The 24,583-nt window shown below is 41.6% G+C and overlaps 1 protein-coding gene across 3 annotated transcripts in view; it reads left to right on the top strand.

The window, feature by feature from the left end:
• The window catches only part of RHOA (ras homolog family member A), a 54,404-nt gene that overhangs the window by 26,944 nt on the left and 2,877 nt on the right, over positions 1–24,583 (top strand). For all 3 annotated transcript variants that reach the window (XM_004368526.2, XM_023726833.1, XM_023726837.1), the window contains 2 exons: positions 18,980–19,137; positions 21,775–21,895. In XM_004368526.2, coding sequence (XP_004368583.1) covers positions 18,982–19,137; positions 21,775–21,895 — 277 coding nt within the window. In that variant the 5' untranslated portion in view covers positions 18,980–18,981. The remainder of the gene's footprint in view (positions 1–18,979; positions 19,138–21,774; positions 21,896–24,583) is intronic.

The following is a 24,583-nucleotide window of genomic DNA, read 5'->3' as shown; positions in this document are numbered from 1 at the left end:
GTGTGACTAATGGGTTTTTAAAAACCATATGTTGTATTTATATACTAGTTTATTTTCTACTCTTTTATGATGTTTTGCACGCATTATTTTTAGAACGCTATTTACATAGCACAGGAAGTGAGAGTGCCAAATGTCAGGGATTTTGGAGTGACTATGAATTCATCAGCTCTTGATTCTTAGTGTATCTTAAGTCTGTTTGCTTTTACTGGGGACAGATAATGTCAAGCAAAGGCTGTGGCTTTCTGAGCTTCACGAAGGGATGCTACAGAGAGACTGATAAGTGGTGGCCTGCCCTTTTCACACTTTTTATGTGTCTAATTGATTCCCTGTGGTGACTACAACCTATTTACACTCCTGCCTGCTTTGCTTACCTGTTTGCACAGTTTGAAGAGTGGTCTGTCCATCATGCATTTCTCAGCTGTTAAGAGTGGCTGCTGGCCGCTGTACCTTGTCTTTGTAGGTAAACCACAACTATGCATTAATGTGCAGTTCTCTGCATTTCACGTAGTAGTCTTTGGTGATTTCCTCATGTTTGTGTGACCGTGATGTTGACTCGTATTTGTCTGGACAGCCTCCTAAAGGCCTCTGGAGCTGTTCATTTAGCCTAGAGTTTAGTATACAACATTCTAGAATCCTCCTAGATTAAATTGGGTTGGAAATTAAAAATAACTGCTCTCTTGACCAGAAGCAAATATTGTAAGGCATTGATGATTAATTTAGCACCCGGTAGTTTTAATCCAGAGTTCCTGGGTGGCACAGATGGTTAAGGTCTGGACTGCTAACCAAAAGTTTGGCAGTTCAAACTCACCCAGAGGTGCCTCAGAGGATAGGCCTGACGATCTGCTTCCAAAAGGTGACAGCCTTGAAAACCCTATGGAGTGCACCTCTACTCTGCACACATGAGGTCGCCATGAGTTGGAATAGATTCAAGGGCAACGAACGACAACAGTTTTAATCCTTTAATCATTAGTTCTCAATTAACAAAATATTGTAATGCTGTTTAATCCAAATATCTAGTCACACCCTTCCAACTTGCTGCTGTTTCCTTAAACGTGGTCCCCAGGCGTACAGAATCAGAACTTCTGGGGGTGCAGCCCATTAATCTGGGTTTAAACAGGCTCTCCAGGTTATTCTGATGTGTGCTAAAGTTTGAGAACCTCCAGTTTAGTGTATGTGTGGCTTTATTATAGGGATAAAATGAGGCAGTTTTTTAGTGAATCTTAACATTTTCCTGAAATCTTTTTATCTGCTTCCCGGTGATAACCTGATCTTCTCTGATAATCTTTTGGCTTCTATTATAAAATCTCAATCTACATTTTTATTTGTATTTTATTTCCCTAGTAGGACTGAACTACTCAATCCAAAGTAATTCTTTCTTACAAAACAGGCTTTCTGGAATGGCCAATAAAGACATGAAAAGGTTCAAAATCATTAGTCATCAGAGATAACTCAAATTGAAAAAACAATGAGATACCACTACATGCCCACCAGCTTGACTAAAAAGCATTGTCTGATGGACAGCAATTGGAACTAGCATACACAGCTGGTGAGAATGTATAACTACTTTGCAACAATCATTTAGTAGTATCCACTAAAGTCGAATCTTCTCTTAGGTACGTATGTTGTTCGCTGTTGAGTTGATTCTGGCTATTAACGACCCTATAGTGTAGAGTAGAACTGCCTCATAGGGTTTCCTAGGCTGTAATCTTCGCGGGGGGAGCAGGGGACAGATCACCAGGTCTTTTCTCTCGTGGAACCACTGGTGGTTCGAACTGCAGACCTTTTGGTTAGCAGTTGAGCACTTAACCATTGTGCACCAGGGCTCCTTAGATATATATAGCCCACAGAAATGTGTATGTAAGCGTACCAAAAGATACAGTGCAAGGTTTGTCATAGCAGTAGTCCTAATAGACAAAAATACTCAAATGTCAGTCGGTAGTAGAGTAGATACATACATTGTGTTGTATACAAATAGCAGACAGAATACTATACAGCAGTGAAAATAACCCAATTGCTACATGAGGCAACCTGGATGAATCTCTGAAATATTGTTAAGTAAAATAAGCTAAGCCCAAACAAAGTTCAAAATTTAAGCCCAGGTATAACTAATCCATAGTGAAAGAAATCAGAATAGTGGTCATCTTGTAGGGAGGAGCAATTTAGGAAGGAGGCACAAGGGAAGTTTTTGGTATGCTGGTTGTGTTTGATTTCTTGATCTTGGTGGTGGATACATGGATGTGCTCAGTTTGTGAAAATTCATTAAGCTGTGTCCCTTATGTGTGTATGTTTCACTTCAATAAAAAGATTACCCAAAAAATTAATTCCTGGAGGATTAGTTCTTTTAACTTAGCACTTCTTACCTTGTGCTTTCTGTCATGGCTTTGTTTATTTTGCTTTCCCGTGAAATTTTAAGATCTTCTGAGAGTTCAGTCTTTGTTCTCTTTATGTGTGTATCCCTTAATTTATTTTATTTATATATATTTTTCTTTTTTTCCGTTGCACAGCCTATTTAAGTTGTTGGGGAATGACTCAGTAGTCAAAGAGGATTCGTAGGTTCATTTCTCATGCAGGAATCATCTGCTGGGTGTGTATTTAGGTTTTATAGGCTGTTATGAAATGCAAATGCAGCTGAGAGGGTTGAGCCTATCATTTACACTTTATATAGTATTATTACAATCTCTTGGTTTTTTTACACCTAACTGAGAGGGTCTCTCAAGGAACTGGAATTTGTACTGTGATAAAGATTGATCTGGGGAGGAGGAGGCACTTTTAGAAAGACCAGAAATTGGCTACTGGCTGGTTGTTTGCATTTATTACATTTAGGAAAGCAACTTTTTCCTTCTACATGTGAGTTTTCATTTCGTTGTTATAAAATAAAAGTTTTCAGGATTAGAATAAGGCAGCAGTTTATATTCAGGCTTCAGCATTGCCCTATTTGAATCATCCCAAGGAAATGTCCTCACATGGATGATTGGGTAAAGCAAAAGATCCCTGGAACAACCTAAATTGTTCGGATGGACCTAGGTTAAACAAAGTTTAGAGCATCGCTTCAAACCAGTTATGCCCGGTTCAGTCATGGCCAAGGAAGCAACACTGGAACAGACACGAATTTTCTAAATTTCAGTGAACCGGAACAGGAAATACTACAGATGGAAGCCTTGCTAGAAATTTAATCTCCCTCGTAGAAAACAAGGGCATCCCAACCCACCCGGAGCAAAGGAGAATGAATAACACCAAAGACACAAGGAAAGTATTAGCCCAAGAGACAGAAAGGGCCACATAAACCAGAGACTTCCTCAGTCTGACACCAGAAGAACTAGATGGTGCCTGGCTACCACCAGTGACTGCCCTGACAGGGAACACAACAGACAGTCCCTGCTGGAGCCGGAGAAAAGTGGGGTGCAGAACTCAGATTCTAGTTAAAAGACCAGACTTAATGGTTTGATTGAGACTGGAGGGATCCTGGAAGACAGGGCCCCTGGACTCTCTGTTAGCCCAAAAGTAAAACCATTGCCGAGGCCAGCTCTTCAGACAAAGATTAGACTGGACCATGGGACCTAAAATGATACTCATGAAGAGAGTGCATCTTAGCTCAAGTAGATACATAAGACTAAATGGGCAGCTCCTGTCCGGAGGTGACATGAGAAGGCAGAGAGGGTCAGAAGCTGGTTGAATGGACATGGGAAATCTGGGGTAGAAAGGAGGAGTGTGCTGTCACACTATAGGGAGAGCAACTAGAGTCACATAACAATATGTGTATAAATTTTTGTATGAGAGACTGACTTGAATTGTAAACTTTCACTTAAAGCACAACAATAAAAAAAAAAAAAAGAATCAGAAAATAAGGGCAGCATATGCATTGCATAGTAACCAGATCTCTTGCCCGTCATATTTTGTGCCGAGGCAGAAACAGTGCTGCCCTGCTCAAAGATGGGTGGCTGACCACACAACTGAATGTGTGTTGCTCTCTGCAGTCTTTTTTTTTTTTTCTTTAATATTTTATTGAGTTTTTGGTGAAAGTTTACACAGTAAGTTAGATTCCTGTTTGACAGTTTCCACACAGATTGTTCAATGACATTGTTACATTTATCACAGTGAGTCAGCATTCTCTTTGTGTTGTTTGTTCCGTTTCCAGTACTCTAGTTTCCCTGCCCCCTTATCTTATCATCTTTGCTTTTGAGTAATTGTTCACCTTTGATCTCATACTGATGGTTTTTATGGGTAAGGAGCCCTAGTGGCACGGTAGTTAAGCACTTGGCTGCTGGTTGGCAGTTCAAATCGACCAGCTGCTCCACAGGAAAAAGATGTGGCAGTCTGCTTCTGTAAAGATTTCAACCTTGGAAACCCTATGGGGAAGTTCTACCCTGTCCTATAGGGTCCCTGAGTCAGAAGCAACTCGATGGCAAAGGGTTTGAGTTTTTGGATCTTATTGGTAATACCCATTATTTTGTGTGCCACTTTGCTATCTCCCTAAAAGGTGATCTAAGGGGATAGTCTCGGTTCTAGGTATGAAGAGTGTCTCAGGGTGATGGTCTCAGGGAGTCCTCTGTTCTTTACTGTTCCAGTTTGTTTGGCCTTTTTAAACAAGAATCTGAGTTCTCCACATTTTTCTCCCATTCTGTCTGGGACCATCTATTGTGACCCCAGTTACCTTCTTACTGTTTTGCTCCTGGTGAGTAGAGACCCGTAGTTATGTCTTATTAGATGGCTACTCACAAGCTTTTGAGACCCCAGGTGCTACTCACTCTACTGGGATGCAGATCGTGATTTTTGTGAACTGTGTTAGGCCAGTTGACTGAGTTGTCCCATGAGACTATGGTCCTAAGCTTTCAAACCCAGAAAAGCAATCTTGGAAGATGTTTAGTTATATCTGTGGGATATTCATATTTATGTCTTCAATGAATATATGTGCCTGCACACCCATATTTGTATTTACACTTACCTATAGATACTTCTTTTCTCGCTTATGTACACACCTGTACCTGCCCATATACCAGTATGACTATACCCCTCCATATGTGCTCAAACTTTGGTTGTGTCTCCACAGTCTTGACAATAATCCAGTCTCCTGCATCACACTCCTGAAAGGGCTCATTACACTCTTCTGAGTCTCCCATTCCAGGGTTTTGGCCTGTAATTTTTCCTGTTCCGGTTACCATACCTGATCACCCAAATTTTAAAAATTCGTGTCTCTTCCGGTTTCACTTCATTGGCCATGACTGAACTAGTTCAAACTGGTTCGAAGCCCTGGTTTAGACTTGGGGACAGCTCTCAAAAGCTTACAGACAGGCCTGTAAATGGCTGGAAGCAATTATTTTGGGGCCAAGGCCTCTATCATACCATGTATATTACCAGGATAGACAGGGCTGAGAGGCCATAACTTTGAGGCTAGTAACAGAACCTGAGCCATGAGCTGAAGCTCCGTATCTCAGAACTGCTTGGTCTGTTACTTCCATGAACAACTGCCCCCTTTGCAATGGGACCAGAAGAACTGGATGGTGCCTGGCTTCCATTACTAAACGTTTTGATCAAAGAGTCTATAGAAGAATACTGACCAATAGGGAGAAAATGCAGAACAGAATTTCAAATTTTCATGGACTCCAGACTTTCTGGAGCCATGGAAGCTGGATGAACCTCCAAAACTATTGTCCTTAGATAATATTTAAGCCTTTAACCAAAAATATCCCCTGAAGTCTTCTTAAAATTAAACCATAGTTTAGCTTAACTAGTAAAAAAATGTCTCCCTTGAGCATTATGCTCTTGAAAGAACTGCGTATAGGAGATCAGTTGACAACAGCAACTTGAAAAGATTAGATAGGAACCTTAGGGGGCAGTACGTTTATATTAATGGGGGAAGAACAACTCAGAAAAGGGGAGTGAGAATGGTTGCACACTCGAAGAATATAATCAGTGTCACGGAATTGTATACACAGAAACTGTTGCACCAGTATATGTTTTGCTGTGTCTATTCTCAACAACAAAATAATTTAAAAAAGACTGTTAGCAAAATGAAGAAAAAAGAAAAAGAAACATATACAAAATAGAAATTTAAAAGGGTGAAAAGATGAAATAAAGAATAGTATTTAAAAAAGAAAAGAACTGCTTTGCCTGTGTTGAGATCAGAGTTCTTTGGCTTAGTGCTAGGGCTTGCGCAGAATGCATTTGCCTGAGACAGTACCAGGCATCTCCTTCCTGTGTCTGCCACCATATCTGGGCTCTCACTGGTAGCTGGAAAAACCCTAGCTTGTGGCTTCAGTAACTTAATATTTTGCTACTACTTTGACAACTGCCTATAGAATTTTCTAGGAAAAAAGTTTGAATCCTGGTTTCTGGGTTAGATTTCCTTACAGTAAGACTTTAAGCTACTTTATTTTGTGACAACTCGTAGATTGTGTTCTGAAATGTTTGGCCAAAATAAAGTAGTATTCCAAATTCCTTTTCTTTTAAATGTATTCAGCACATACCATACTGAGGGGAAAAATGAATGCGTTTTTTTGAAAGTGAATTTCTTCTTTATTGGGCTTTTAGGAAATCCTTTGCTGCCCAAAGGCTACTAACAATATTGACCAGTTGTTAACAGATTAGTTTCTCGGCACTCATTGATAGCTGGTGGCCTATGTAGATGAAAGTGGTGTAAGTTGATATTTCTCTTCACCAGTGGATTCTTCAGAGACCTAAACCTGGGCCAGTCAGAGGTCATTATTCTTATGGCTCTGCTTGGAATTCTGTTAAATTAATTCCATGAGACACTTGGAGGTGAAGGTGATTAGTTAAACTGAGTGTCCCTAGTGGTTTGAGGTTGATGATATAATAGAATTTTGTCAGGTGAATAATTAATTTGAGAGAAATTTGGCTTAATTGCCAAAGCAAGCAGAGCTTTGACTCAACTAAAACTTCAGGTTTTATATCCAAATCAAGTCAACTTCTTCTAAATTTGTGCATCTGTCATTTAAGATCCACAGAGCTGTAATCTTATTGCTTTATAAAAGCTTATATATACTTTCATCTTAATTTTCACATTTGATACCCCCCTCTCCCCAAATGTGACCAGTTAGTCAGATGTCCTATATGCCTTTCATTGGGTCTCAGTGGGCTCAGGGTTTCCATAACATATTTTCTGAGTTGGCCTAGTTTATCTATTTCCGAGCAGAAATTTAGGCTAATGGAATTTGAATATGATTGATTTGTAGGCCTCTTTGGCAATGAGTAAATCCTTTGTTGCCGATTCCAATTTCACAAGTTACATTTCACCAGCCTGTCTAAAAACAAACTGGGAACTGTGTCCCTTCTGCCAAAACAGGTTTCCAATTTGAAAATTATTGCACATTGATAATTGAATCCCTTAACACCCAGTAAAATCTAGTAACTTTTTAAGTTTCTTTCTCCAGCCATAAAATGCGAATGATACTGCCTCAAGAAATAGAGGATCAAATCAGTATGTGTAAAAAACATATTATGATATACCAGTGTGAGGTGTCATGGTGGCTCATGAATGTCCACACAAACAGTGTGTAGGGTCTGCTGTAGTATAGTCAACTTCAAAACTTCTGACACTGTCTGTGTCAGAACATAAAACCGTGGCAGTGGAGTCTTTGGACTAACCATTTGTGTCATTAAAGAGGGACTGGAAGAGTGGTCAGCACAGGGTGTTTTCTGAAGGAGTTATATGTTGGGTAATAGGGTGAAGCGTAAGTGGAATCGAGAGCCACTATCAGCCAGTGATTAGGAGTAGGCTTCACTGTCAGATATTGGCAGTGAAGTGTATAGTATCATTGCTGTGGTTCCTTCCAAAAACCCAGACCTCTCATGGGGCCAGTGAGGCATGTCCCATGAAATGTGCTTCTTCACTGATGCCAGCAGAGAAGTCACCCCGAAAGGGGGCACTGATCCAAGTACCAGTGACCATATCCCCTGGGATTTGCACATCACAATTAACCTTCATCCTCACTTCAGCTCAGGGAAGGATGTTAGGTTCAGAGAGCCCTCACTTCCTCTTGTGGACTCTGGTGATGGCTTCCAGAAGGGTGACTTCTTGCCATCCACTCCTAGTACTGTGCTCCTCAGCAGCAGGATCATTACTGTCTCCTGAAGTATTTCCACCTGAGAGTACCATCTTACAGAGTCAATCTGCAGTAAGGTTTGAGTCTTTGGACAAACAAAGACTCCTGCTTTTTTAATAGAAACCCTTAAATGCTTTGATCACATGAACAGTGTCCTATTTTTTGCTTCATCAGTTTACTGAATGTCAGAAGTGCTGTTGCCAACCATGGACAGCCACCTTTGTGGTGGTGTTGGGATCACCCTATTGCTGTAGCTTAAAGCATCCAGCGTTTTGGACACAATTACAAGCTCTTATTGCTTGTATGTCATGGGGAGGGGTGGTTATCAGCTTTGTGAGTAAGACTGTAAAATCTAAATGTGTGTTTTTATAGTTTTGTCTGTTGTCAGAGCAAGGCACCATAGGCAAGGGCAGACTCCAAATCAGTCAGGGTCTCCTCCCTCGTTTTTTTATCACTGGTGGGTAGGTTTGTTGTATTTGGCTTTGAGAGGTTGAGGCAGCCACCAATACTATGTCTGCCCCCTTTATACTGTATTATGTATAGTATTTCATATCTAAAGAGATGAATCTGGGATGTCAAAACTCCAAAAACATCCCCAGTAAGTCAGGCAGAAGCAGCTTCTGGTTGACATACTTTGGTAGTTTTTTAAAGGAACATCATTAAAACTCTCCACTGAGTATAGCAGATATCCAAGTCCAAGCAGTATTCCACACTGAAGCCTTTTTTAGTATTTCAGTACTTGGCCTGTGGTGGTTTTATTGGAATTTCAGTTATCTGATAACTTCATTGCACATTCACACATGCTCATGTGTGCAAGGAGCTCTCTCTCTCTGTATATATGTGTGTGTGTGTGTGTGTGTGTGTGTGCGTGCACATGCACAGGTTTCCTAAGCCCTGTGCAACACAGTCATTGCTTCAAGAAAAGGTTGATTGGAGAGTACCAAGGAGTTAGGTTTTTATCGGTGTCCTTGGGAAACATGCCCCTCTGTTCCTCTGTGCATGGTTCCCATTTAGCACGTTCTTGCCACATGAAATGCAGCCTGGAATACAGCTCCAGGTGGGATAAGTTAAGCCAGAAGTGGTCCCTATCCTTAAGAAACTTGAACACTCTAGGAATGGGTATGAGTCAAACATAGAAATATAACTGCCACTTAAAGTAGGATGCCTGGTTAAAAAAGGTGTTACCAGGACCAACAGAGGCTGAGGCTCCACTTGTAGGTAACACCTGATTGATATGGGACCAGAAATAGACTTTGGAAAAGAAGGTAATAGTAGAGCTGGATAGGTAGGATCTCCGGGGAAGAAATTTTGAGAAGATGTATCGCCTTGAGCTAAGGTAGAGGAGTTTTATGACGCCAGTTAGCAGAACCAGTGTGTGTGTGATGAGGAGTGGAGAGAAGCTGGGAAGAGAAAATAGAATGTTAGAATTTTAAAGGACCTTGAAGGCTAGGCTGTTGGTTTGGACCTGATTCAGTGAGGAGCTTCTGAAGTTCTCTGGGTAAAGATGTAATGTGCTGGAAGCCAGCACTGGGAATGGGGAATTTGGCTGCAGGAGGCAGGGATGGAGGAGAAGTGGGGAGACCAGTTGGATTTTTGCCTTTGTCCTGGTAGGCAGTGCTGAGGACTTGAACTGGAGCAATGATTGTGGGGATAAAAAAAGGGTAGTAGTGGAATTGAGACCCGTGAAGAGAGAGAATCCTCAGAACTTGGCAGTAGTCATGATCTAGAGAACAAAGGACACAAGACAGTCACTAAACTCCAAGATTTCTACAGTAAGTGAGTTGAGTGTGTAGGAGTGTAATTTTGTTGTCACCACCAAGATTGGGTGAATTGGAAAGAGAAGCAGATTTGACGGGTTGGAATGGTGTCTTGGACATGTTGAATTTGAGGTGCAAGTAGACCACAGAGTTGAGGTGTGACAGGCGTTTGGGAACAGGGACTGGGCCAGAGATAGATGTTTGGGGGTCATAGAAGTGACATTTAAGAACCAAGATCCTCAGAGATAGGTAGAGCATTAGAAGAGTGAGGAAAACAATTGGGGGGAATGATTAGGTGTGGAGGCTGTAGCTGTGGAGACAGATCAGCACATCAGCGTACTTTGTCAGGGAGGTGTAGGGATAGGGAGATAAGTTGCAACAAAAAATTGAGCATGAGGACTGGATTTTGTAAAGGTTGGTCACTAGTGACCTTTGAGAAGATTTAAGTAGAAGTTTGTGTCAAAAGCAGGTTGGAAGAATTTAAGGAAGTGAGTGGGTATGAAGCAGCAGAAATGTATAGCTTTTCTTTGAAATAGACTAGAAAGAGGAAGGTAATTAGAAAAAAGGATGGGTGTGAGAAAATTTATTGTTTTAAAATAGGGGCGCCCTGCACGTTATAATAGATTGAAAGGAGGGAACCTGTAGAGAGGGAGAAATGCGAGATTTGTGGCTGGGGGTATTGTACCACCAGTGGGAATAAGGAGAAGTGCTGGAGGACCTGAAGTTAGGCCTGGACAGGAAGGAGACCTCCTAGCAGTAGTAGTAACTGCCACTTATTCAGTGCTCCTTGTGATGCCAGGAGATGCTTGCTCAGGTCCCCGCGCTTCTGTAGAGATGCTGTGCTAGGATGTGTGCTCCTGAGATTCCAAGATGTCTGTTGATAGGAAGTGTGGGATTACAAGGGCAACTGCATGTAATGCCTCAGTTGTTTCACTTGGACACTGTAAAATGGTGGCATCAGACCTTGTCTAACTTAGGGGCAGAACAGAATTACCACCAGCATCAGTCCAAAACTGATTCCTATGAAGTGGAGGTCAGACATACTGACACTCTCCAACTTTTTTTTCTTTTTAAACCAATTCTAACACCAGCCATCCCTCCCATGGCACTTTCTGTTTCTCTGCTGGGTTGGATAATTTGTTGCAGTGCCCACACAGAACTCACAAAACATATTCACGATTATAGGGTTTATTAGGGAAGTAACAGGTTACAATTCAGAATTAGGATCAACTTGGAAGTAACAGGAACAACCCAGGATACAGTTCTTTAATCAGGGTGCTTCTTCTTGGCTGTGCCTATAGACGCTGGTCCCTGCTCAGGCCTGGCCTCTGCCCTACTTGGGCAAGTTATGGCTTTTTAGCTCCCGGTTAGTGCCCAGACACACCCTACTCCGCCAGTTAGCCTCCTACCCCAAAGGCGCTCAGCTCTCTTGCAATGTAAGTTGGCAAGCCTGCTATAGCCACCTTGCTCCATGGCCCGGGAAGTCCAACCCGCCATCTCACGCTGGTCTCCTGGTTCTGCCACTGCCATCTTGCACTGTCTCCAGTGTTACAGCGCTCTCTCTTTCTTTCTCTTCTCGCATGGGTCTAGGAAGTTCTCAACACAGGGACCTTGGGTCTAGAGGGTGTGCTTTGCTCCTAGCTCTTCTTCGTGATGATAGAGAAGTCCCCCCTCAACCTCTGGGATTGACTCTTTTTAAGCCTAGCAGGATGGCATAACTAATCTATACCCTTAGTGGGCCACAGGCACCTTATTTGTATATCCCAGCCAGTCCTGGCAAGAGTTTTGCACACCTTATTTGCATATCCTACCCAATAATTTTGTAAGAGTTACAAGACCACAGCTAGAAGGACCATATAAATGCAGTTCACTGCACCGCAGGCACCCATTTCTATTTGCATATGAGTGGGAAATATATTTCCATATTGACTATCCTTGTTTTCTTTGTTAACAGTAACCAGTTAATGTAATTTGCTGAAGTTTGGTCCACAATCAGAACATACTGTTTTGAGATTTGGGAAAAACAGGCCTTGTGATGACAGAGAACATAACTCAGAGTTAGGACTGTCTGTGCCCTTAGCACTGTGAGAGAACTCCTTTTGACTGAGTGAGGGTGGCGCAGTAAACTTAAAGGTTTTGAACTTTAGAAAATAATTAAGAACTTTTTAAAAGAAATATATAGTCATTTGCGTACTGTTACAGGCGACTTAAGTCGATTTGTTAAAACTGATTTGCTGGAGAAATAAACCTCTTTTCAAAGCTGTTAAGAATTGTTTCTGAGGCTGAACTGAGCTAGAATATAACACGTCTGGAGAGAGACTGCGGAAGGCTCAGTGCAACTTCGTTTCTTAAGCTTAGTAAGCCATGTACTTGAAAAGATACTGAATTACAGCGAAGTGGAAAGGAAGGCTAATTTCAGTAAAAATTTTTTCCTGGATTATTTCAGTAAAAAAACCCAGCAAGTTTCATTTTCTAATGCCTGTAATTTTCACTTCTTACCAGAAACTCTGGTTGTATTGCCAGACTCCCAGTATCCCAGAAATCACTTTGTAATTGTAGGCTTTCTTTTAGTCTTGTAGTCACTTGGAATTTCCGTCACCAATAGTGGCTGAATGATTTTATACTTTTCCTGGGCCAAATGTTCTCCAGGGAGTATTTTTTTAGAATTTGCTTGGATGCCCCCCCCCGGTATTTTCACTTTGTGTGCCTTTAACCATGTTAGATAGATTATTTCTTGAGAGTCAGTGCCTTCTAGAAAGGATTCTGTTCAAAGGATAGAAACCTTTTCTTAAGCCAGGAAGTTCCTGATGAGTTTTGTTTGCATCCTGAATGTCCTGGTTGTTTTGACTTTGGGCACAAACCAGTAGAAGTTAGGCTCGAGAAGTATAAAATCTTGACATGAATTTGGAGCATAAAAAAGCAGAAATAACTAATAATTATGAATCCTGTCAATAAGTGACACAGTAGTCAAGTGTTCAGCTGCTAACTGAAAGGTCAGCAGGTCAATCCCACCAGCTGCTTCGCAGGAGAAAGATGTGGCAGTCTGCTTCTGTGAAGATTACAGCTGTGGGAACCCTCTGGGGCAGTTCTGCTCTGTCCCATTTGTCACTATGAGTTGGAACCAACGCAGCGGCAGTGGGTTTGGCTTTTTTGGTTTATCGTTTAGAAATTTATGTAACACTCATTTCCTCTTTGTGTGTATGTTTATCGTGCTTGCATTATGAGTATTAGCTCTAATCTACTGCTTTTTCGCAAAAAAAAAAAAAAAAAAAAAAAATCTTTTAAAATCACTAAATCATTTTGTGGGTTTGGTTGAAACTTTATAATATCTGTGTATACACTTTACACAGGCACATATTCACTGAAGTATCTTACATTATGCTGAGAACACGTGAATTCATGATGGTGGCACTGTCAGCCCTTCCCATTATGGAACCTTCTGCTTATAAGTCTGCATATATTAAATTTGAAAACTAAAATTCTTATGTTTTTAGATCTAAAAAATGAAAATGAGTTTCTGATGTTTCCTTCATGTACCCCAATGATTTTCTTACCCACTCCAGTTGGGGAACACTGCCTTTAGACAGTATGGTTTCGTAAGTAGGTATGTAGAGTGTGTATTGTTTAGAATTGGTTTTAACCTGAAAATGACCATTTTAAACAAGTCAGATATTTATTTCTTACATAAAGTAAGTGTGGAAATATACAGTCTAGGGCTGAGATGGTGGCTGCCATGGTCATCTGAAACCCAGGCTCCTTCTAGCTTTTTGTTCTTCCATACCCAGGGTGTGAACTCATTCTCACATTACAGGATAGCTGCTTGGAAACCAGCCCTAACTGCCAGTTCAAACAGCAGAAAGGAGGAAGGGGATGAAGAAGGGCATGTGACTTCCCTTTAAGGAACACTTCTTGGAAGTCCCACTATATACTGCTGATTACATCTCATGGGCTAGAACTTTAGTTACATTCCACACCTAGCTCTAAGGGAAGCCAGGAAATACAGTCTTTTAGCTGAGCAACAAAGTACACAGCTAAAAATTGAAGAACTGTTTTAATGGGGAAGGATAGGAATTGGGATGGGTGACTAGCAGTCTGCCAGATGGAGGGAGTATGCATATATTTTTGGTTTTTGTTTTGGTAACAGCTTTATTGAAATATAATTCTCTTACCTTACTGTTCATTCAAAGTGTACAGTTTTGTCTACCACAACTAGATGGTGCCCGGCTACCACCACTGACTGCTCTGACAGAGATCACAGTAGAGGGTCCTGGACAGAGTGGGAGAAAAACGTAGAACAAAATTCAGACTCACAAAAAAAGACCAGACTTACTGATCTGACAGAGACTGGAGAAACCCCAAGAGTATGGCCCCCAGACACCCTTTTAACTCAGTACTGAGGTCACTCCCGAGGTTCCCCCTTCAGCCAAAGATTAGACAGACCTATAAAACAAACAATAACACACATAGTTCAACCATGTATATGAGACTAAATGGGCACACCAGCCCAAAAGCAAAGACGAGAAGGCAGGAAGGGACAAGAAAGCTGGACGAATGGAAATGGGGAACTTGAAATCAAGAAGGGGAGAGTGTTGACACATTGTGGGGTTGGCAACCAATGTCACAAGACAATACGTGCATTAATTATTTAATGAGAAACTAATTTGCTCTGTAAACTTTCTAAAAAAGAAAGAAGAAAATGTTTATGCTATAAAGATAAATTTTAAAAGTATGCAAAAAAAAAAGTGTACAGTTTGATGGCTTTTTAGAATATTCACAGTTAGGCAACCATTACCACAATCATTTTAGAACATTTTTGTCACCCCAGAAAGAAATCTTGTTGCTCTATTAGCAGTCACTCCCCATTTCCCCCATATTCTCCTCTTTACTTTCTTTCTGGATTTGCCTATTCTAGATACTCATATACATGAAATCATATAATGTATGGTTATTTGTGACTGGCTTTTTTCACTTACATAGTGATTTCAAGGTTCATCCATATTGTCACATGTATCAGTACTTATTCCATTTTATTGTCAAATAATGTTCTATTGTTGATGGACATTTGGATTGTTTTCACTTTTAAGCCATTATGAATAATGCTGCTGTGAACACTTGTGTACATGCTTTTGTGTAGACATATGTTTTCATTTCTCTTTGGTGTATACCTAGGAGTGGAATTGCTGGGTCATATGGTAACTCTGTGTTTAACCATATGAAGAACTGCCAGATTGGAAGTGGCTATACCGTTTTACATTCCCATCAGCAATGTATAAGGGTTCCAATTTTTCCACATTCTCACCAACACTAGTTCTCTTTTTTATTATAGCCATTCTGGTGGGTGTGAGGTGGTTTTCATTTACATTTCCTTTATGGCTAATGATGTTGAGCCTCTTCATGTGCTCATTGGCCATTTCTGTTATTTCCTTTGGAGAAACATCGATTAATTTCATGATCAGATTGTTCATTGCTAGGCTATAGAAGTACGGTTGATTTTTTTATATTGATCTTTTGTTATATAACCTTGTTTAACTTGTTTATTAGTTCTGATAATTTTTTAATAGATTCCTTAGAATTTTCCGTATATAAGATCATGCCATCTGCAAATAGAGATAGTTTTATTCTTTCCTTTCCAATCTAGATGCGTTTTATTTCATTTTCTTGCCTAATTGCTCTAGCTAGAACCTCCGGTACAATGTTGAATAGCACTTCTATTCGATTGCCACTATGAGAGCAGACCTCCTTGTCTTGTTCTTGGACTTTGCGGAGAACATTTTCAGTCTTTTCATCATTAAGTATGATGTTAGCGTGTAGGTTTTTTGTAGATGCCCTTTATCAGGTTGAAGAAGTTCTATTCTTAGTTTGCTAAATGTAATCCAAAAAGAGTTTTCAGTTGTGTCATGTGAGATGATCATGTGTCCTTTATTCTGTTGATATGATGTATTTCATTAGTTGATTTTTTGATATTAAACCAACCTTGCATTACTGGATAAGTCTCACGTGGTCATGATGTGTAATCCTCTTACATATTACTGGATCCAGTTTGTCAGTATTTCTTGAGGATATTTGCATCTATATTCATAAGCGATATTAGTCTGTAGTTTTCTTATGATGTGTGCCTGGTCTTGGTATTGGGGTAATACTGGCTTCAGGAAAGAATGGGTTTAAAAGTGTTCCCTTCTCTTCTCTCCCTTTTTTTTTTTTTTTTTTTTTTTTTGATGAGTTTATGAAGAGTTGGTATTCTTTAAATGTTTGGTATAATTCATCAGTGAAGTCATCTGTCATCTGTCTGGGCTTTTCTTTATGGGTAGTTTTTTTTTTTTTGTTACTATTTCAGTCTCTTGTTATAGGTCTATTCATATTTTCTTGTTCTTCTTGAGTCATTTTCAGTAGTTTGTGTTTTTCTAGGAATTTGTCCATTCCATCTAAGTTGTCTATAATTTATTGGCATATAACTGTTCCTAGTATTCATTTGCGTTTTCTCCTTTTTTTCCTTGGTCATTCTAGCTAAAGGTTTGTCAGTTTGTTGATTTATTTTTTTACCCCCTAAAGAACCAACTTTTGGTTTCATTGATTTTTTTTTTTTTTCTCTAATGTTTTAGTCCCCATGTTTTTAAGACAGGATATACCTTATGCCTCTTGGGGAAAATCTACATTTTTGTCATTACCTGTATAGGAGATACTGCATGGTTTGAAATCAGAAAAGATGTGGTCAGGGTTGTATCCTTTCACCATACTTATTCAATCTGTATGCTGAGCAAATAATCCGAGAAACTGGACTATTATGAAGAAGAGCATGGCATCAGGATTGGAAGAAGACTAATTAACAACTTGCGTTATGCAGATGACACAACCTTGCTTGCTGAAAGTGAAGAGGACTTGAAGTACTTACTGATAAAGATCAAAGACTACAACCTTCAGTATGGATTACACCTCAACATAAAGAGAACAAAAATCCTCATAACTGGGCCAATAAGCAACATGATGATAAATGGAGAAAAGATTGAAGTTGTCAAGGATTTCATTTTATTTGAATCCACAGTCAACGCCTGTGGAAGCAGCAGTCAGGAAATCAAACGACGTATTGCATTGAGTAAATCTGCTGCAAAAGACCTGTTTAAAGTGTTAAAAGGAGCAAAGACATCACCTTGAAGACTAAGGTGCGCCTGATCCAATCCATGGTATTTTCAGTTACCTCGTACATACGAAAGCTGTAGCCCTGGTGGCGCAGTGGTTAAGAGCTTGGCTGCTAACCAAAAGGTCGGCAGTTCAAATCCACCAGCCACTCCTTGGAAACCCTGTGGGACAGTTATACTCTGTCCTGTAGGGTCGCTGTGAGTTGAAATCGACTCAGTGGCAGTGGAAGCTGGACAGTGAAGAACTGATGCCTTTGAGTTATGGTGTCGGCAGAGAATACGGAATATACCATGGACTGCCAGAAGAACAAACAAATCTGTCTTGGGAGAAGTATAGCCAGAATGCTCCTTAGAAGCAAGGATGGCGAGAATTCATCTCAGCACTTTGGACGTGTTATCAGGAGGAACGAGTCCCTGGAGAAAGACATCATGCTTGGTAAAGTAGAGGGTCAGCAAAAAAGAGGAAGACTCTCAACAAGATGGATTGACACAGTGGCTGCAACAGTGATCTCCATCATAGCAATGATTGTGAGGATGGCGCAGGATCAGGCAGTGTTTCGTTCTGTTGTACGTAGGGTCACTATGAGTCGGAATGAACTCGACGGCACCTAACAACGATAAAGCTCTAGGAAACAGTTCTCTTGTTTTTGCCAGTGATTATTTTTTAACTTGAATAGTATTTTACTTCTAGCTTATATTCGTATTTTAATATAGGTAACCTTGTGCAGAACCCTTGGGCTTACTACTTCATACTTTTCAAGAATGTGGTTTTTTTAAAAGGTGATGGCTTGACCTCAGAATTTCTACTGTCCAAGCATAACAGTGATTGTGGGGATGGCGCAGGACCATCGTTCTGTTGTACATAGGGTTGCTATGAGTCGGAACCAACTTGATGGCACCTAACAACACCACCACCTGATAGTTTCCTCAGACTTCTCTGTGAAGTATCTGGGAGAGGGGCACCATCTTGTCTGACCTGCTTTAGAGAAGTAAGGCTGCAGATGTAAGTAACCTCTGGACTTACACCTGTTTTTTTAAAGTGTCATAATATTTGACCTTGGTTTTTGTTTGTGAACTGGAAAGTCTCATATGTTGGAACAGTAATTTAAAGGGAGAATTGAGAGGGGAGAGAAAAGTATCCTGGGATGTTGAATGTTCTCCTATCTCCTTTTATTTTCAAATTAAAAAAATAAATGAGGCAGTTACTAGATTTGTTTTCTAAGACCTGCTTTGCGAAAGAAATTTGAAAACCAGTTACCGTCAAGTTGATTCTGACTCGTGGAAACCCCACGTGTTTCAGAGTAGAACTGCGCATGTGGTTTTAAATGAGTGTGACCTTTCAGAAGTAGATCACTAGGCTTTTCTTCTGAGGCACCTTTGTGTGGATTCGAACCACCAACCTTTCAGTTAGTAGCCGAGTACTCAAACATTTGTACCACCAAAAAAGAAAAAAAAAACCTAAACCCATTGCCATTGAGTCCATTTCAACTCATAGCAACCCTATGGAACAGCATAGAATTGGCCCATAGGGTTTCCACAAGTGGCTGGTGGATTCGAACTGCAGACTTTTTGGTTAACAGCCAAGTTCTTAACCACTGTGCCACCAGGGCTTCTAAAAGGAACTTGAGGAGGGCATAAAATTCAGTACTCTTTGTATCTTCTGACCAGATGTATCCACTGTTACCCTCAGTCAATAATGTTTTAAATTTTTGTTGAAAATGTTAGTTTTCTACCTGTTTTAGATAATTCTGACCTCTCTGTTCTCCTGGTAGCATTTGCTGTTGCTGCCATCTGTTAAATAAATTACTTTATGAGTTGCCAGATCCAGTGAGTGAAAGGAAGATTCATCTTTATTTCTAGAAGTAAAGGAACACCAGATACTGGACTTTTTGGTTCCAACTGGAAAGGTGTACTAGAATTTTGTATCTGGGTGGGCTAATGGAGGCTTGTGCCCCAAGGTCAGGAAAATGTGTATCATAGCATGGTGACTTTTGTGCTTCCCAAATAACACCCATGTCTTCTATTTCAGTGATGGCTGCCATCAGGAAGAAATTGGTGATTGTGGGTGATGGAGCTTGTGGCAAGACCTGCTTGCTCATAGTCTTCAGCAAGGATCAGTTCCCCGAGGTGTATGTGCCCACAGTGTTTGAGAACTACGTGGCAGATATTGAAGTGGACGGAAAGCAGGTGAGCACACCTTCCGTAACAACTGGTACCATTTTGCATGTTAGGTTTTTCAGTGTCTATAAAGAAGTAGACCCTTTTGCCTCTTTAGTACGCAATATAACAGTAACAAAATTGTTGGTAAGCGAGAAATCCATTCTCACCGTGATATCTTAGCCCAACTTTATTATAATCGAGACTTTGTCCACATTCATATGTATTTCACATGGGGCAGCCTTACTATAAGTGCTCTTTTCAGCTTTATTTGTATTTGAAATTTAGTTACCCCAAATGGATAATGCTAAAATGAACCCCGTTGTATTGATGCACCTTTTTTTTTTTTTTTAAATTCTATCAGAGTATTTTCTCAAATGCTCAAGTATGAGATGACTAGGTCTGAGGTTCTTACTGAAAATGTTTCTCGAAGGGTTGTACTGATCTAACACCACCATCAGTAAGACCATTTAAACAACGTCCCCACTCACATTAATTTTTTAACAAGTTTTTTTTTTTTTTTAAACATAAAATAGACTATCATAGTTGCTTCAATTTCCTGTCATTGACAATGAGAATAGTGTTTCCCTATGTCCATCCGTAAAGCCCACTGGCAAGACTGGGTAAGACTGTCTTACCCAAATTCAAAGTGGGCCACAATGATTTTCTCATGCTATTAGAAACCCCAAGGAACCTTTCTGGACCAAATGTGGATGAAAAAAAACAGTAAATTCCCGCCTAACAGAACTTTGTATGGGTTCCAACCTGCATTTCGTCCAGCAGTGCAGAGTATAGCCAACCCAGCTTCAGTCAGTTCTTTTCATGAATATTTGGATACGTGTGTTTCTGTGGGCCTGATAGGAAGACTGATTTTGTGTGGAGACAGGGCCTAGTTGTGACAAAATGGGTAGATATGTACTGAGATCTTTGGAACTGCTGTGACATAACTGCCATGTTATCTAAGTTTGATTGCCACACCGTGCACAAAAAATTTTAGTGGCTTGAGGGAGGCAGAGATGGGTTGGTATTTCATGGCACCTTTCTCCAAGTCTGGTGAATATATATATTGCTGTTCTTAATCCTGCCAGTCTCTTCAGAGAGAGAGTGTCTGTGACCATCGACTGGGAAGGTGTTTTCCCAACTGACAGTATGGGTGTGTTGGAGGCAGTAGAGCAATAACTCTTCTGTCATCTCTGAAACCTCATCTCTGCCTGGAGGTCTTGGAACTGACGAGGATCTTGCCTGTAATAAATTTGGGGATCTTGACTTAAAACCTTGCACTGCCATCCTTGAACATGCTTGACACTGGCAAGATAAGGGAGCCTCTAACCCAGAGAGCAAACCCCTGAAATAAAGGTGCTTGATCTGGAAGAGGTGTCGCAGGCTGGCTCCCTGTTTCAGGGCAACTTGGGAGCCCCCAGGGTGGTAGAGAGTGTTGCCTGGGAATGTTGATGTAGCAGTATGCACTAACAGAGCCCTAAGGAGCCATGCAAGATTTTAAGTGATCATGATCCCAGGACTAGGCCTGCCAAAAATAGAAATGTCCATTCTGACGTGAGATAGGCCCAATACCCTAGAAACATTTATCAGGAGCCAGTCAGAGTTGGGTGTGTCTGAAGTGAACACTCAAGCATCCATGGAGGAGGCGGTTTGATAGGGAGTGAATGAGCTTTACATGCTGAGATCAGACCATTTATGAGCATTGGGTATCAGTATATCATAGATACATATACCAAGCTGATGGTGTACATGACAGAAGGCCAGTGGCACTTGTGGAAGTTGTGACTGATGCATCCTGGGACAGAGGTTGAGGATAGAAGAGATAATTAGCTATCAACTTTAAGGAAGAAATTGTATTTAGAAACCGACGGGTTGTGATGGTACTAGCAAAAGGGTGGTACAGGCATTGGAGGGAGAGCCTCTTGGGCTCCAAAGGGCCTTTGAGCAGAGAACATCATTAAACATCCCATTTGGTTGTAAGGAGTGACAGGGCTGGTTGCAGTGCTGGACAGCATGGAAGGGAATCTGTGTCCAGATAGCAGGCATCAGTTTACCCTCCTACCACAGCTGGGTGATGCCTCCATTCTGCCTTTTAGACATTTTTTGATCAGTGAAGGCAGAGCCAGAGGCTTTTCCTGTCAGTGCAAACCTTGCCTAACACCCAGGCAAAGGTGTCTTTTCCTACCCACCAACTCAAATACAGGCTTGTCTCCATGTTTCCACATTAGAGCAAAACGATGAGACAAAATAAGGGAACAGTTGAATGAAAATATGTCAGAGAAAGTTACTCAGTCTGTTTTGCCTTTTACACACCTACCTGGTAGAATGATACATTTGATTTCTTCTCTTGTCTATCCATTTTCTTTCCTAAGTAGAATGTTATTTATGACTAAGCACTTCTTGCAAGCTACGAAGTTATTTTTATATTTTGAATTGTGCCACTTTATTTAGTTCTAGTATCCGTTTATACAATTTGCAATTTTGAGAAATTCCATCCTGAAAAATTTAAACACATCACTCACCTTTGGGCTTAATTCTAATAAAAGTGAACCCTCCTCTGTTTTGCTGTTTGGGATAGTCTGCCGCTTGAGTGTTCTGTTGTAAGCATCACTTATGAAAATGGGATTAACCTTGCACTCTTGGGGTTGTCTCTTTTTTCCATCACAGGTGGAGTTGGCTTTGTGGGACACAGCTGGGCAGGAAGATTATGATCGTCTGAGGCCCCTCTCCTACCCAGACACGGATGTTATACTGATGTGTTTCTCCATTGACAGCCCTGATAGTTTAGGTGAGTGGCCCTGAAGCCTGATGTTGACTGTCACCTGTGTGCATGGCTGACACCTGGTTTTTTGGGTCCTTTCTGGGCACCAAGTGGCTGCACAGCAGAGTGAGTTTCAGAAAAAGAGTCATCAGGGGCCAGAGTCCTGGAGCCTTGAGACTGTACAGCATGGTCCCTGGGTCCCTTTTCACTAGGTCTCCCGTGGCTGCCGTGTTTAAAATTGCAAAGCAAGTGGATCCAAATACAAAGCCTTTTCTTTGACTAAGATTTAGGGGAGGCTCTTTTGGGTGCCCATGCCTTTTTTCAGGACTTCATATTTAGCCTGCTGTTTCCCAGCATCTAGACTGGTGATTTGCTGTTTCATGGTAGTGTTTTTAAAGCCCTATTTTAGCCCTTTTCTGAAGTGTTTTAGCTGATAAAGGGAGCTCTGCACCTGGCCATTCCCTTGGCCAAGGTGGCCGTATGCTTCAGAAGCCACTGTCACTTCAGAAAATGACTGAATAATGCTGACCTCATACTCTGTGAAACCAGGCGCCAAGGTTCGAAGCAGAGTTTTCAGTTTGTGCTGTGGTGATGATGAGATACCTTGCTTGGTGCTGCAGTTCTCTGTCATCACAGGGCAGCAGGGGATCAAGGACTCTGTCATCATTAGCATGAACAACCTTCGAGGGCCTGCTGGTAGTCCCGGCCTGTGCTAGGCAATAAGGGTTAGAGTGACTGTGTTTCTGTCATGGTTTTCCCCACCTTACTGATGATACTAGGGGCGCTTTGAGACATTGAGCCACTTGCTCACGGTCCATGTGGCCCAAGGAGCCAAGCTGAGATTGAGCCCCCTGTGCTGTGGCCCCCAGGACTGAAACAGCAGGCACTCCCTGCCATTTGTTCACTTTGGGTTTTTTCAGCAGTTGTGATTATTTTTGCTTTTCAGACTAGTCTGGCTTCCTGTAGGGGGCTGTTGGAAGGGCCTGGAGGCTGAGGCCCTTGTGCTTTAGGCCACAGAGAAAATAGAGTCTTGCGACACTCTCCTCTCAGACCCACAGATCGAGGATGTCACCTGAATCCTCTGGGAATGAGGAGGCTGTGTGCCCTGAACTTCATCATCCAGGATATAATACTGTAGGGATAAAAGTAACCTCAGAGCAAGAAGTTCTTCCTCCTCAGACTTGCTCTTTTTCTTTTAAGAACACATCTCCTGGTTTCAAAGGTCTTTGGCTTTTGACCTCTGTTTTAGCCATGATTTGTTTCTTGCTGGCTCCTCCTCCAGGGAGCAGGCCTTAGGGAGGAGTGGAGAGGTAGGAAGGAAAGGGGAAAAGAGAGCTTAAGCTCCTTGTCTGAGGGACAAGCATGCCCGGGCCTTCCTAGAGGTCATTGCAGGAGCGTGGGATAGGTAGGTGAGGGCCCTTTGCTGAGCTGAATGAGCCTGGCCCTGAATCTGGGTGTAGTACAACAAACTGGACCGAGAATCAGAATCTCTGTGTGTAGGTTTCAGGCCTCCTTCTGGCCAGTCTTGTGATGGTAGTTTTTGGAGCAGGGGGAACAGCGGGTACAAAGTCCCTGAGCAGAAACAGGAAGGAAGGAGTCCAGCTCTTGTAGATTCAAACAGGGGAGCGATGTGATCTCACTTACCTTTCAAAGGGATCAATCACTGTGGCAGCTGAAGTGAAAACTGACCACAAGTTTCAGGGATGAGAGCAAGTTTCAGCACTGAGGCTATTTGGCTTTACCATTATGTGTGCTGCCCTTTTCTTTTTATTGCTCTGAAGACAGGAACGCTACACTTCTTCGGAAACCCCTTTGTTCCAGAAGGAGACTTTTGAGTTGTCACATTAGTGATACAGTCAACCCTGTAGCTGCGATAGCAAAGGAAGTGGTCGAGTGTCAGTCTTGTGCTGAAGAGTGGAGTCTCACTGAATTATAAGAGATATTCCCGACCTCACTTTTGTAGCTTCTCTACCTGATGTGGTCTTTCAGCCAGAAGATAGAGCATCTTTCCATATCCTGAGTAACCCCTGCCATTTTGGTAATTTGTCTTAAAATCAGAAAGTAAACAGTTTATTTCTAAAGCAGAGTTTTGAATAGCAGCACCATTTGAATGATCGTCATACTAAGCACTTGGTAGGCGTTAACTCATTGAATCCTCAAACTAACCCTGTGTAAGGTGGGTACTGTTAGCCCCATTTTATAAAATCGTCCTTGAGGCTGAGATGTCGAAGGTGGTGTAGGGAGTTGAACCTGGGCCCCTTGTCCACTGCGATGTGCAGTACAACCTTTCCAAGTTAATACAGTGTTGCCAAGAAGACGCAGCTGGTTATCACTTCATTTTCAAAAGTCATTGTGGAGCCATTTGAAAGGTCAGTAATCCACAGGGTAGGGGTTCATGCTGATGGCCTTTGAGCAAGGTGGATAGAGAGCGTGCAGCCCTCGAGCCACACTGTGGCCCTGGAATGGGTCCCTTTCTGTAAGTGAAGGTCAGAATCATATGGCAGCAGTGACAGGGATGGCCTGTGGGGACGTTCCTTCTCTGGGGCAGGCAGTGCCATTGTGAAGCCACCCTGTGCTCTAGATCCTTTGCTCCTCCAGAGCCTCGCCTGAGCCCCACCTCCAGAGGAACTCAGCAACTCTAGACTTCTTTGATGGGACTGAGAAAAGTTGGTTCTGTACTCAAGGAAGGGGGTTCAGTTTTGGCTTTTTCTGTGG

Source organism: Trichechus manatus, unplaced genomic scaffold, assembly GCF_000243295.1.
Source record: "Trichechus manatus latirostris isolate Lorelei unplaced genomic scaffold, TriManLat1.0 scaffold00001, whole genome shotgun sequence".
Lineage (NCBI taxonomy): Eukaryota > Metazoa > Chordata > Mammalia > Sirenia > Trichechidae > Trichechus > Trichechus manatus.
The sequence above is the reverse complement of the archived record's forward strand: the minus strand, read 5'-3'. Positions and strand labels throughout refer to the sequence as shown.